The sequence below is a fragment of the Solea senegalensis genome, linkage group LG5 (assembly GCF_019176455.1).
Source record: "Solea senegalensis isolate Sse05_10M linkage group LG5, IFAPA_SoseM_1, whole genome shotgun sequence".
Taxonomy (NCBI): Eukaryota; Metazoa; Chordata; class Actinopteri; order Pleuronectiformes; family Soleidae; genus Solea; species Solea senegalensis.
The window spans coordinates 6,769,808-6,783,652 of NC_058025.1; the positions used below are offsets into that span (position 1 = coordinate 6,769,808).

General features: G+C 39.5%; 1 protein-coding gene across 3 annotated transcripts; it reads left to right on the top strand.

Annotated features, from left to right (window-relative positions):
• The first annotated feature begins 1,618 nt into the window (after window positions 1–1,618).
• Window positions 1,619–10,636, top strand: ido1 (indoleamine 2,3-dioxygenase 1). Of its 3 annotated transcripts, none has more exons than XM_044025532.1 (10): window positions 1,619–1,786; window positions 2,337–2,432; window positions 5,173–5,292; window positions 6,574–6,692; window positions 6,784–6,798; window positions 6,882–6,981; window positions 8,548–8,665; window positions 8,747–8,798; window positions 8,880–9,028; window positions 10,184–10,636. In XM_044025532.1, the coding sequence occupies exons 1-10, from the start codon at window positions 1,691–1,693 to the stop codon at window positions 10,579–10,581; spliced, it is 1,263 nt and encodes a 420-aa protein (XP_043881467.1). In that variant the 5' UTR covers window positions 1,619–1,690; the 3' UTR covers window positions 10,582–10,636. The 3 variants fall into 3 exon arrangements, with proteins under 3 accessions (XP_043881467.1, XP_043881468.1, XP_043881469.1); XM_044025534.1 differs by having other exon boundaries at window positions 1,747–1,786; window positions 2,341–2,432; XM_044025533.1 differs by lacking the exon at window positions 2,337–2,432.
• Window positions 10,637–13,845: the final 3,209 nt, after the last annotated feature.

Sequence of the window (13,845 nt, forward strand, 5' to 3'; positions counted from 1 at the left end):
TATTCTTGGGTAAAAATAAATATGAAATTATAGAAAAGGGTTAAGGCACATATTTTGATCAATATTGTGACTGATTATGACAATTATTCTCCCTGTGCCAGGGACACAGTTAAGTTGTGACAGTTTAATTTAATTTGTAATGAAGTCTGTTTACTTCAATGTTTTATTTAATGGTCATGTGTAGAGTAGAGCAGAGAACAGTAGACTTGAGTAAATTAACACGAAGAAGAGAAGAGCAGCGTAAAGACTATCGCTATTGCACAGTGGAGTAGATAAGAGAAAAGTTGTGTAGAGGACAGTAGAGTAGTTTAGAGGCTTGGTTCTCAAAGAGCAGGGAAGAGTATTGTAGAGCATAGAACAGTAGAGTAGTTCAGACTATTGTAGAGCAGAGAAGAACAGTAGAGTGGAGTAGAGGAGGGAACAGTAGAAAAGAGCTTAGAACAGTAGAGTAGAGTAGAGTAGAGCTTAGAACAGTAGAGCAGAGTAGAGCAGGGAACAGTAGAGTAGAGCTTAGAGTAGAGCAGAGTAGAGCAGGGAACAGTAGAGTAGAGCTTAGAACAGTAGAGTGGAGTAGAGGAGGGAACAGTAGAGTAGATCTTAGAACAGTAGAGTACAGAACAGTAGAGCAGAATAGAGCAGGGAACAGTAGAGTAGAGCTTAGAACAGTAGAGTAGAGCTTAGACCAGTAGAGTAGAGAACAGAAGAGCAGAATAGAACAGGGAACAGTAGAGTAGAGCTTAGAACAGTAGAGAAGTGTAGAAAAGAGCTTAGAACAGTAGAGTAGAGTAGAGCTTAGAACAGTAGAGCAGAGTAGAAAAGAGCTTAGAACAGTAGAGTAGAGTAGAGCTTAGAACAGTAGAGTGGAGTAGAGGAGGGAACAGTAGAGTACAGAACAGTAGAGCAGAATAGAGCAGGAACAGTAGAGTAGAGCTTAGACCAGTAGAGTAGAGAACAGAAGAGCAGAATAGAGCAGGGAACAGTAGAGTAGAGCTTGGAACAGTAGAGTGGAGAACAGTAGAGAACAGTAGAGCAGGGAACAGTAGAGTAGAGCAGGGAACAGTAGAGTAGAGAACAGTAGAGCAGGGAACAGTAGAGTAGTTTAGAGTATTGTATTGTATTGCTTAGAACAGAGAACATTAGAGTCTAGAAGTGTAGAGAACAGTAGAGTAGAGCTTAGAACAGTAGAGTAGAGAACAGTAGAGCAGAGCAGAACGGTAGAGTAGAATAAAGTAGAGTAAAGAACAGCAGAGTAGAGCAGAGAACATCAGAGTCTAGGATTGTAGAACACAGTAGAGTGCAATAAAGTAAAGAACAGTAGAGAAGAGCAGAGAACGGGAGAGCAGCAGAGCAACGACACCAGTTGCAAAGTTCATTGTTGATATTTCTCTTTAACTCTGCTTCTATGTGTATGATTTGTTTACTCATCCAATAATTTCTCACTGAACATGTTCGTCTACATTGACGATGGGAAGTGTTTTAATGCTCCTTTTGTGTTATCTCCATTTCCCCTGACTTTACCTAAAACTGAACACAGCAGGATTGACTGATAAGCGTTGCATGAGCGCCGAGGAAAACAGCCGTGTGGAGTGAACTCTGTGCAGAGTCCAGTCAGGTTATAGGTTTTTCTCTTGAATACTTTCAGACAGTCAGGGGACTTGCTGCTGTCTGAGGGGTTTCTGTCACTGTCACTATGGCCGCTGCTGACACACACCAGAGCACAGCTCCTTTCTCTCTGGACTCTTACCACGTTTCTGAGGAGCTCGGCTTCATCCTCCCTGAGCCTCTGGTAGGTTGTAAAACTCAAATTTAACTTAAAAAACAAAACAAAAAACGTCACAGGTAATTGCTGCCAAGAAAACTGTAGTGTCCGGTCTATACTTGTTTAATGTTATTTTATTTTTTAGGAAGTATTATTGTATGTCACTGTGTGTTGACTTTGAAATCATTTAAATTCAATTTGTATCAATATTCCGGTTAATTTCCTTTTCCTTCTTCTTGCACCTTAATGATCAGTGTGTAAACATGTTAGATTGTAGTCAGTGGCTAAATTTACACCAGTATTTGCTGTATTTCTGTTAACAGATGATGTAAATGTTGAGGGAATTGTTGTGGACAGTGTGCAGTATCTATAATACCGTGACTTGTGGCTGCTGGTATTGATTTGCATCATCTGACTGAGATAAGTTAAAGTTTGACATTGTCTGGGCTTGTTTTTTTAATTTATTTTATTTTTTATTGACCTAAACACACGCGGCCTTTTCAAAATTTTCACTTTGCAAGTTCACAAACTAAAAAAAAAAACTAAACCGCAACCTCCCTCACATTGTGTTGAAAAGACAGAGCTGCCTCCGTACTATCAGCCATGGATGGATGTTGCCCTGCGAGTTCCAGAGCTTGTGGACTCTCACGAGCTGCGCTCCCTCATTAACAAGGTAAGGAGAGACAACACAGTGGCACAATGAGTATTTTCTTGCCTGTGTTTATTTTATGACCCTCTATTCTATATAACGCATCATTGAGCAGCCACATCTTCCTCCCTCTCTTGAAGAGATTGCACTGCTCCGCTCTTCGCTTTCCTTTTCTTTTTTCTTTTTTTTCCATTGCAATCCTGTCCTTTTGCTACAAAATGTATGGAAAGCAGGTCCTGGATACTTCTATATCACTGGGGGCTTAATTTATGAAAGTATCTGAAGGCTACCACTATTATTTAAACTCTTTTACTTCGTGAGTGTGGCCTACCAGCAGTACAAGCCTGCACTATAGTGACTGGGATTAAGGAGCTCAGCTAAGCTAAGCTAATTAGCAGCAAGATGCCTCCCTTTTCCACAGATGACTGCCACAAACTTCTCCAGAAGATAGCAATACTGGAGATGAAAATGCAGCGACTCGAAGTCAACGTGGAGGTAAATGGTCAATCTGGAAATGAAACCACTCTACCGATGACCCAAATCAGGCTAACAGACCGCTAATGAGCACCACCAAGAAGCAGGAACCTGGTGCTAAAGGCAGTAAATCAACCAGTAGTCCTCCCTGGAACTCTCTTGGTGCAAAGTCAAAGCATAAATTACATGAAGATAAATCGATTCCCTCACATATGGAAAGACGGTTAACAGGCAGAACCCAGCACCCGGAGACTCGCGATGAAACTGAGTGGCCTGCACTGCCATTGCACAGGAGGGTCTCTTCAACCCCAGTACCAAGGAGAAAACAGCCGTGGACTGTGGCTACAACAAAAAGTAAGCGCAAACCGAGCCAAGACACAGGGATTCTACTAGAGAACAGATTTGCTCCGCTTTTACAAGACCCTGCCTCACCAAAAGAAAGGTCATCTTCCAGCACCAGAGAAAGGTATGAGGCTAAATCATATACTAAAAGGCTGCAGACCACTGAGCCTCAAACGCTGATAGTGGATGACGATCGGAGTTGTGAATGAGATAAAATACGTTTGCAGCAACAAAAGCACCAAAGTACTAGTTTTACCAATGACATGGTGTCCGACATCTCAGAGAATATTCTGGAAATCACTGCTGCGCACCCAACAGTGAAATCTCTTGTCATACACACAGGAGCACTTGATGTTGTCAAGCAACAATCAGAGAACTGCTACCGCCTGAGATAAGGACTGACCATGAAAGACAGCACACCCAGAGAGAGGCTTTAACGTCATCATCCTTACCCCAACATGAGGAGTCTACCCCAGCCCCAACAACCCAGCATGAGGAGACCAATAATGTTCTCCCCCAGCAAAAGTCAGGGCCCTATAGAGTTCAGGTACCCTTCACAATCCCTGTGATGACAGGTGCCAGAAGAATGGTTAAACCGGTGAGAAATAAAAAGGGTTCAATTAAATCTGCCAATTTACCTCGAAATATACCAGTGTCTCCTATTATCTCCACAAGGTTAGCTCTACTCAATATCAGATGACTAGTCAACAAATCACTGTTAGTAAATGACGCCATTATGAACTATGATCTAGATGTTTGACTTCTCAGTGAAACATGGCTCAATGAATGTACTATTCTTAATGAGGCAGCACCAACAAATTTCAGTCAAGGCCACACTCTGGATCTGGTTCTCTCCAAAGGTGTTGACATTTCTGCTGTGGAGGTTAAGGACTTGGCTCTTTCTGATCTTTTCTGCGTGTTTTTTGAGTTAGAGATTATTCCAAATGTTCAGTTAACCTCTGTGTCTGTTAGGAAAAGGAACATTAATGAGAATACCAGTGCAAAATGTATGGAGGCTATAGCTATGTCACCAACTGTGAGTGCAGAATCAGTTGATGATCTCCTGGATAAATTTAACTGGAAAAACTCAAATGTCATGGATGCTGTTGCACCTATTAAAAAATATCTAAAAATGTATTAATCCCCTTAGGGAATTTATTTCGCTGCATTTGACCCATCCTAGGATTAGGAGCTAGCGCCCGGGGAGCAATGGGGATTGGGTACCTGACTCAGGGGTACCCCAGCCCTTTTGACCTGGTGGGGACACTTTACACTAGCTCCCAGTCAGCTATAGAATAGATTTTAAAGTTCTGCTGAGATCTACTGACTCAGGTCAGATAGTTGAGCCCAGAGTTCAAACTAGACATGGTGAAGCTGCACACAACTGGAATAAGCTACCAGCAGAACTGAAATCAGCCCCAACGGTGAACATTTTTAAATCCAGGATAAAAACACTTCTCTTCTCCTGTGCTTATGATCGAGCTCTTTCAAAGCACTTTAAATGTTAATCATTCATTTGCACTGTACTGTATGTCCTTTTTAATGATTTTGAAGCAAATCATAATTTTACGCTGCAACCTTATAAATAACTTCTTTTTTTTTCTCCTTTTCTATTTTTCTGCATTTTGTTTCTGTTTTTAGTTCTACATTGTTTTTGTTCAATTGTTTTTATTTTTATTTCTCTCAATTCGTACTGTTAAATGTTTGTTTCATGTAAAGCACATTGAAGAATATATATATGTATATACCAGGGTATGTGACCGGAGTGGAGTGCATAGACAAATGAAATAAAAAAACGAAATCTCTCTTGCTCCATTTTAATCTAATAGTAGTAATGTGAGGAAGAGGAGGAGCAAATTATCTTATTTGGGAATAAATCTGGCTCCTTTCTCAGGTGGTACTTGGTATAAAAAAGTTTGAGTGTGTACAATGTCCTTTCCTTCTCCAGATGCCGCTGCTGAGCAGCCACTTTCTCCAGAATCACCGCGAGTTACGACTGGCCCACCTGGCCCTCGGGGTGATGACCATGGGCTACGTTTGGCAGGAGGGAGAGAAAGACACAGTTGATGTAACTATATTATTTTTTGGTCAGAATTGTGACCACACTTGAGGAAAAAAGAGGCTCAAAAACAGCTAGATGAGTTAAAACATTACAGTAGGTTTTCCAATAAAAACCCATCTTAAGTTTATGGCTGACGTGTGTTCCCAAAAAGAGTGAACAAATATAGTGCAAACATTAATTAAATAATAATAATTAGGACTTAACCTAACACTTTGCAGTTAAATCATTAAAACAACATCACCTAGAGTACAGATAAATCACCTGAGAGCACAGACCTCCGCCAAGACTTAAACCACTTAATCATAGGGCACGTGAAATGTTTAACCTTTGAACATGACACAAATCCATCCGGATCTGTTCAGATGTTGACAGATACATAATCCGGATCAGTTTCAGATTACACTTAGTCTGATGGTAGTGTCTGAACCTGCTATTCCATGAGTTTTTAGAGTGATAGGATTTTGATTTTGATTTACAGTTTTGCCCATTACAAGAGATATAAGAGATTTCTTGAAAGATTTTATGATTGTTTTTGTGACTTCATTTTTTTGTGACGTGAGTAGATTCTTTTCAAAATATAATGGGAACATACAAAAATCAGATTGTCAAAAACTACAGTACACAGGAAGTTGCTAACAGAAGGTCAAACTAACCCTAGATAAACTAGATAAACCCATGTTGAGGAAAATTGGTGGAGCTAATTTTAGGAGCCATGTCTCATTTTTTGTGAGTCCCCCCCAACCACTAGTGGGTTGTATTTAATTTCTTATATTGTATTATATTTCTTATATCTGACACCGGCCCAGGGTCATTCTGGGTTATCTGAGGTCACCTGTCATTTTACTCAGGTGTTTTCTTCTGTTTAAATTGTTTGGAAATGGAAAACAAGCGGACACTGGAAGAAAATAACTGCCATATCACTTCAGACTTAGACTTAGGAAGAACCTGGTCGGGGTTTATACCCGAGTGCACGTAAAAACAACACCTAAGTCACTACAGTGATAATGAAACAAACAGGGATAAGGGAACACAACTGAAAGTCATAAATAAAGAGCTGGACAGGACATAAGAGGAGGGAAACCAAGACGGGAAGTAAAACCAAATAAGATACACACACTACAACGAAATCCAAATTAAAACAGGACACTAACGAGGCACAAGGAGAAAAGTAACCATGACAATATATATATTTTTCCTGTCTTCCTTCACTCATGAGCTGCTACAGAATCAACCCACTGTAGATACAGTTATTTAAAGAAAGAAAATTCATTCTATTTTATAATAAAGGTGCTTCCACGTAACCTGGCTGTTCCGTTCTGGGAGATCTCACAGCGCTTAGGACTTCCCCCGATCTTCACTCATGCTGATGGAGTTCTGGCTAACTGGAAGAAGAAGGAACGTGACGGGTGAGGCCGCTCATTACCTTATTCTGGGTGTGTCCAAATGAAGTGTCACTGTACAGTATAAATATTCTATTTTCCTTCCTTCTTGCTCCAGGCCTTTCCACATGGAGTAAGTGTATTTTCATTTCCTTTACATGTTATATTACATTATTCAGATTTACGCAAAATTTGGCTTTTATTCACGTTGAACAGGAACCTGGAGCTGCTGCTCAGCCTCCCGGGTGGAGACAGTGTCCGAGGCTTCTTCATGGTCACTCTCCTGGTGGAGCTGGCAGCGGTTCCTGCACTGAGGGTAAGGGTGCGGTGGTGAGGAATTAATGAACGCTGAGTATTTTCAGATTATTGTCATTTTTTTATACATATTTTCCAACTCCAAGTTGTATGAACTTGAATGCTAATTGGATTAAAACATTATCAGGTGATGTGTAACGAGGGAGGGTGTGGCCTAACGTGATTTAACTACATCAACATTAATAATATAGAATAAATGAATATCATTGTGATGTAGCTGTAAGAGCTGTTTTCATTTGAATATAAACTCATGGAAAAAATAAATGTATTGACTTACATTCATTTTATTATACTTTAAGTTAAGACATAATTAAAATAATACAGAGATGTAAAGTTTTATCTATTATATCATCATATTCTTTGGCTAGAATACAGTACATCATCTCTACCTGTCCTCTGAGTCCTCCTAGGTTTGTCTCTGTTTTGTTTTTTTTAAATTTAATTCATATGTTATTGAGGGAAATTTTGAGATTATGTGTGATATTGGACTATACAAAATCTATTATACAAATCTGACTTGACATTTTGCTTTGATATTTTTAGCAGCCTCATCCTCCGAGCCAGCCCGAGGCGTAAGCGCACTAAAGCGGCTTAGGTATTTAAATAGTGTTGAGATCACCAGTTTAATGTCATGAGTCATTGAGTCAAACTGGTTCAATACAAGTTCAGTATCACCACACTTTGAATGCGAAAGCGCAAATGAATACGAGGCCACTTTTGTGAAGTTGAGAAAAACAAGAGTGACACAGATTTGCTGTAAATAACACAACTATAATTAATTCAATTTATAGTGTTACATTTGTGTCAATAAAAGTCAAGCATCGGTTACTCCGAAGTGGCCCCCCGCCCCGAATTAACAAATTCAGAAAATTTGGGGAAATTTCAGAAAATCTGTTTGGGGGACCCAAAATAAATCTCCCATGACCCATCTTAGAGTCCCGACCCAGTATTTGGTAAACTAACACTACTTAAGCACAGAAAACTTTTAACACAGAAAACGTTGAGTTATTTGTTATTCTTGCTCTAATAATTGAAAATAAGTGCAATGGGAAGATTTTAGTATTTCAAATAATTTTCTTTTTTAAATATTCAGGCTTGAGGTTTATTGACATTTTGTATTTATATTTGTTCAACAATAAAAATAATCCTCAGAAATACAACTCGCCAAATAATTGTGCACACAATGTAGTCGCAAGACAGACAGTTTGAGAAATTGGGATTGGTTCCATGACAAAGACCAAATGGTTCAAATTCCCCATTATGTAGCGTTTATTATACATAGACATATTTTAACATGAATTGGCAAAATGTAATAATATCTCGCTTCAATAAACCACATCAATAAAGTCATCTGTCGGCTTTTCTGCTGGACACCGGCTCTGTGGAAAAATTCCGAAAATTTGTTTGGGGACCCAATACCCAATAAACCTCCCACGACCCATCTGGGGGTCCCGACCCAGTATTTGGGAAACACTACTTTAGCTTGTAGAAGGTGTTTTTTTTTTTGAGGATTTACACAGTGATATTTCTTTTGGACAAATTCACTGTAGCTGCACTTGTGTTTCAGAACATTCCTGCAGTGATCAACGGCATCAGGTGCGGCGACTCCGAGGCCGTGGTCAGAGCTCTGGACGACATCGGCCGCTCTCTACAGGACATGACGGACGCTCTCAAACTCATGCAAGGTAGCCACTCAGCTAATGAGCTGCATATGCTGACATTTATCCTATTAACATGTATTTTTGATCAGTGTGATTTCCCTTCAGTGTACGTGGAGCCTTCGGTCTTCTACGGCATAATGAGGATCTACCTGTCCGGGTACAGAATTTGCTCATGTTGCACAGTCACATTAGTTTGAACGTGGGAGCATGTTTGTCAGTGTCTGTGTCACACGCACAGGTGGAAAGACAACCCCAGTATGCCGAACGGTTTGATCTATGAGGGCGTTCGCACGGAAGCGATGGAGTTCTCAGGAGGAAGTGCGGCACAGAGCAGTTTGCTGCACTGCTTTGATGAACTCCTGGGGATCAAACATGAAGAGAAAAGTGGTACGACGGCTGTTTTTGATTTGCTACCTGTATAAATATTCTTCCACATACACATAAAAGACGTTTATAATAAATAATACCATGAAATGTACAATATATGGGTGGGGGGGTGTACAGCGTAGAGTCTTATTTAGTGTTTATTGACACGAACCGTATCTCGGATGGAAAAGTGTGTCCATATCCACATTAACTGGGTGATGGAAACTAAATAATCACTTATTAAATCCTGGTATCAAACCATTTGTTGAGCAGACATGTGGAGGAGCAGCACTTTCATCATTTTTGGTTGTATTTTAATGCCGTACAGTCCTGCCCTCTGCCTCCCTCTATCGCCATCAGTGGTACTGCAGCCTCACAGCAGGTGTCTGCCCTCCTTTCTCTACTTCATTTCCTCGTCTTTAGGGATTTTAAATCAAGTGTAAGAGCTTTTCTGTGAGCTGTGCAGTTACTCACAATTTAATGGTGATAAAGCTCACTGAGGGCTTTTATGCTCACTGTGGCGTGATCGAGCCATTTTAACTATTTTAAAGACACACCTAAAAGTGAGAAGAGGAGAAACACAGTCCTGTATAAAAGTACCTTAAAGGGCCAGGGGGCCCTTTTTTTAATATAATATTACTTAAGTAAAAGTCTTAAAGTATATGACATTTACTGTACTTGAGTATCAAAAGTCATTTTGTGATGTAAAATCAGGTTTGAGCCATGGTGGCTCAGTGGTAGGGCGAGTTGTCTTTCGACTGGAAGGTTGTTGGGAAAATTCCTGGCTCTGCTAGTCTATATGTGTCCTTGAGCAAGACACCATGTTGCAGCGTGTGAATGGGTGAATGGGTGAAAACTATAGTGTAAAGCAGTTCATCAAGACTAGAAAAGCTCTGTATAAACACAGACCATTAACAACTCTTCTTCTTCTTCTGATTTTATTTGGTAGTGATGAGTAACAAAGATAGTTAGAGGAAATAAAAAGTAAAAGTAAAAGTTGCTAGATATATGAATAACATAATAAGTCAACTTCTGCAGTTAAAGTATTTGTACTTTGTTACATTACAATACTGGAGAAACTCATTTGCTTTTCACGCTCGTCATGGTCCACATGTGTTTATGAGTTTGGAGGGCGTGACATCACAATGTGACTCACTGTGCTGATGACGTTTTTAGGTGCATTTCTAACCCGTATGAGGAACTACATGCCACCTGCTCACAAACAGCTGATCGAGGACATTTCTTTGGCGCCTTCGCTCAGGAGTTTTGTGCAGCAGCAGCAGGCCAACGAGAGGCTGAGCCAGGCCTTTCACCTCTGCGTCGCCAAGCTGCTGGCCTTACGCAACTACCACATCAACGTGGTGAGCCGCTTCATCACGGTGCCTGCTGCCCGTGCCCGACAAATCCGTAACCAGAGCCAGGACTGTGACGGGGGGATTATCAGCAGAGCACCCACAGCTCTGGAGGAGAGGGGCACCGGCGGCTCCGGTATCATGATCTTTCTTAAAACTGTGAGGGACCAAACAAAAGACGCCTTCCTGCCTGAGACAAGTGAAGACACGAAGCTGGTGTGAACCGAGTGTCAATGACATCACCTCGAAACGAGCAATAAATCACGTCTATAACTTAGCACGCTGTTGTTGTCGTTTTTTAATGTGACAGCACGGCAGCACGTAAGAGAAAAAATGCACAACAAACCTGACTACTTAATCTTAAGATAGAAGATGAAATAATAATTGAATCCAATCAACAGTTTCAATCATTGTAATGGTTCAATAATTCCTAAAAAGCACATTTATAGCATCAGATCATTCTTACAGGCATTTAAATAACACTTAGCGTCCTTATTTTAGTGTTTTTAAATCATTACAATTAAAATATGTAAAAATATAATTGATATCAAAATGTAGTTGATACCTTTTTAAACTGTGAAAACAATGTAGTGTGCCATCTAGTGGCTATAGTGTGTAACTGTTTTATGTGTGGGTGAGAGAGATCTGTTGGATTTACATCATAAAATCTAACCCATTATTATTAGTAGTAATAATAATAATAATAATAATAAAAATAACATAATAACAATAATAATAATAATAAAATGTCAGCAATTCTCTTTTTTTATGCGTGTTATATGTAGATTAAATTGATTATGGGTTTATGTTTTAGCTTCTGGTTACACTTTAAATGGATAAAATGGTTGAATTTGGAAAATTAAAGTGAACAGTGCTGTTCAACATACTAGATAAAGAACAAAATGTCAACTACATCTCTTAAAATTGGGCAGTAAAACAGTTTTTATAACCGTAAATCTTACTTAACTCAAGCAAAACCAATAAATCATAGACTGCAGTATGGCAACACACAGAAACACACTCAAACAAATATCAAAAAAGAAGCTCAATTAAAAATATACATAAATTCACTACTTCATAATAATTGTAATTGTTCAATAATTCTTAAAAAGCTGAATTTATCGCATCAAATAAAGATGAAAAAACACAATATTTAATATGTAAAATTTTCCTTAGAGCACAACTTTCTAACAGAAATGTATTATGTAATACTTTCATTAAAAGAGGATTGCTGTTTTGGCTTTAGAAACAAACATATTTCAAGATATTTTAGCAGTAACTTCATCAATTTAAAAATATTTTAGAATGGGATCAATAAATGTTTTATGGATGATTCGGATACAATATTTCCAAAATGAAATCCATCCCTGTATGTATGAAAGCCATAAATAAGTCTTTTTTTCAAATCTCCCAGATTCACTGAGCCCATTGTTCAGTATGATGTCATTAAAGGACATCGTACGTGCTGCGTTGTTGTGTCTGTATAATGTCACTTTAAATAGACGTGAGCGCTCACACCGATCATTTAGTCCAAACCATAATTCAAAATATTGTTAGCCACTATTAGAGTCGACCACAAATTCCTGATTTGCGTCTCAAAATCTGTTTCAAATCATAAATTCATATAATATGGGGACATTGGACGTCTCATGTCATCGCTGGACCTCGTCACCTTTCAGGAGAGCGTGATTGTGAGCGAGATAAGACACGTGCAACTTTGTCCTCACATCTTTAATTGTCTAAAAGGGGGGACGGGGACGTGTGCTAATAATAAAAGAAAAGAAAACTTTCCAGTTGTCAAAAATGATTATATAAATGAACAATGGCAGTCAGAGGGGTTCGTGTTTCTGCCAGGGCCCAGAATAGTTCGACATGTCTGCTTTGGCTTAAAAGAGGAGGCGGGGGGTGGGGGTGGGGGGGAGTAGTCTGATAATCTGCAAACGCAGACATCACAACTCTAAAGACATGATTTTCACATCAAGATCACTGATTTTTTTTTCTTTTACTGAGATGTCAGAGATCGTGGATCTGCCCCTTTAACCAGATCTGTTTGATGGAAACAATGAAGCAGGTTTCACTTTATTTTTGGTTGTGTATTTGACTTTTTTAGGAGACAAAAGGATCCATTTGGTTGTTGTCCGGCACCAGATTGTGCCAAATTGAGCGTTCGCTTTACTCAGATTCTATCAGACTTGGTATATTTGTAGTCGAGGAGTCGCTGAAGGGGATCTGTGTGCATGGAGTCATCGTTAGCATGGTGTTACTCTCTGTCTGAAATTTCACTTTTCTCCTTTGGTTTACTCAAATTTACTCAGGCACAATCTTTCTATCACTGGTTATACGTTCTCTGAGGTCCATAAGGATATCTTACACTCACATATCTCAAAGCTGAGAAGTTGCACGTCAAAGTCAACGTGTGATTATTGCGGTAATTTCACTCGCGCTGTCGCAGGGAAGACGGCGACTCAGCGTCTTTGTCACCAGAGAGTAGAGAGCTGCAAAAACGCCTGCACATAGTTCCAATTTCTTTGGCCTATTTTTGGAATTTCAAATTTAACACGCAAAATCTGGTGTTTACAGTGTTTTTGGTCTAAATAAAACGTTATGTTTTTCTTCATTGTAAATTGGTAATACACTACTTTCACATGCAGTAAATTGTAAATAGCTGCCAGCTATTGAAAGTTATTGTGGAAAAATGGGCAAAAGCACTTAATACACTTTCTGGACCCTTTTATGGTTAAAATAAGGACATTTACTTATGTCTTTTAGGCATTTTTCTCTGAACATGACGTTTAGGGCTTAACAGGCTAATATGCTAAATTAACCTGACACCAGTTTTGTTCAACTTCCACTGGCTTCCTGTCCAGTTCAGGATTGATTTTAAGATCATTATTATTATTATTTATCAACTATGTTCTGCAGCTGTAGTACTAGACAACGTCCTGCAGCTACAATCAGTCTTTCTTCATTTTGTTCCACTGTTTCCGTAACTCCTGAGGTTTCTTTGCAGTTCTCAAAGTTCCAGTGAGGTCTGGCCTCAGTAAACCGAGTCGGTTTGTGCAGTGTCGTCCTTTGTGGGCTTTGTACCTGGAGAAGACCTTCGTGGTGGAGGTCAGTGGACATGACGGAGAACCAAAACAGTTCTACATATCTGCTTTGGCTTATAAGGAGACCTCACATCTCTAAACGCATGATTATCTACATCAAGATCGGAGATTTCTCTTTTATCGAGATGTCAAACATCTGCCCCTTTACCCAAATCTGTTTGATGGGCACGATGGAAGCGATAAAGTTCTGGAGATTCAGTGCGATTTCCCAGGGTTTACTTTTTAGCACGCAAAATTAACTTGATGGCAGAGTGTATCACAATCATTTGAAGACGCGCTGAAATCCTCACTTTAGCCAAAATCCTTCACACAGTATCGACAGGCTGGAACCTGACCTCGCTGGAGAAGAGTCCCTCCTTTGTTGCTCCTTAACTCTTCG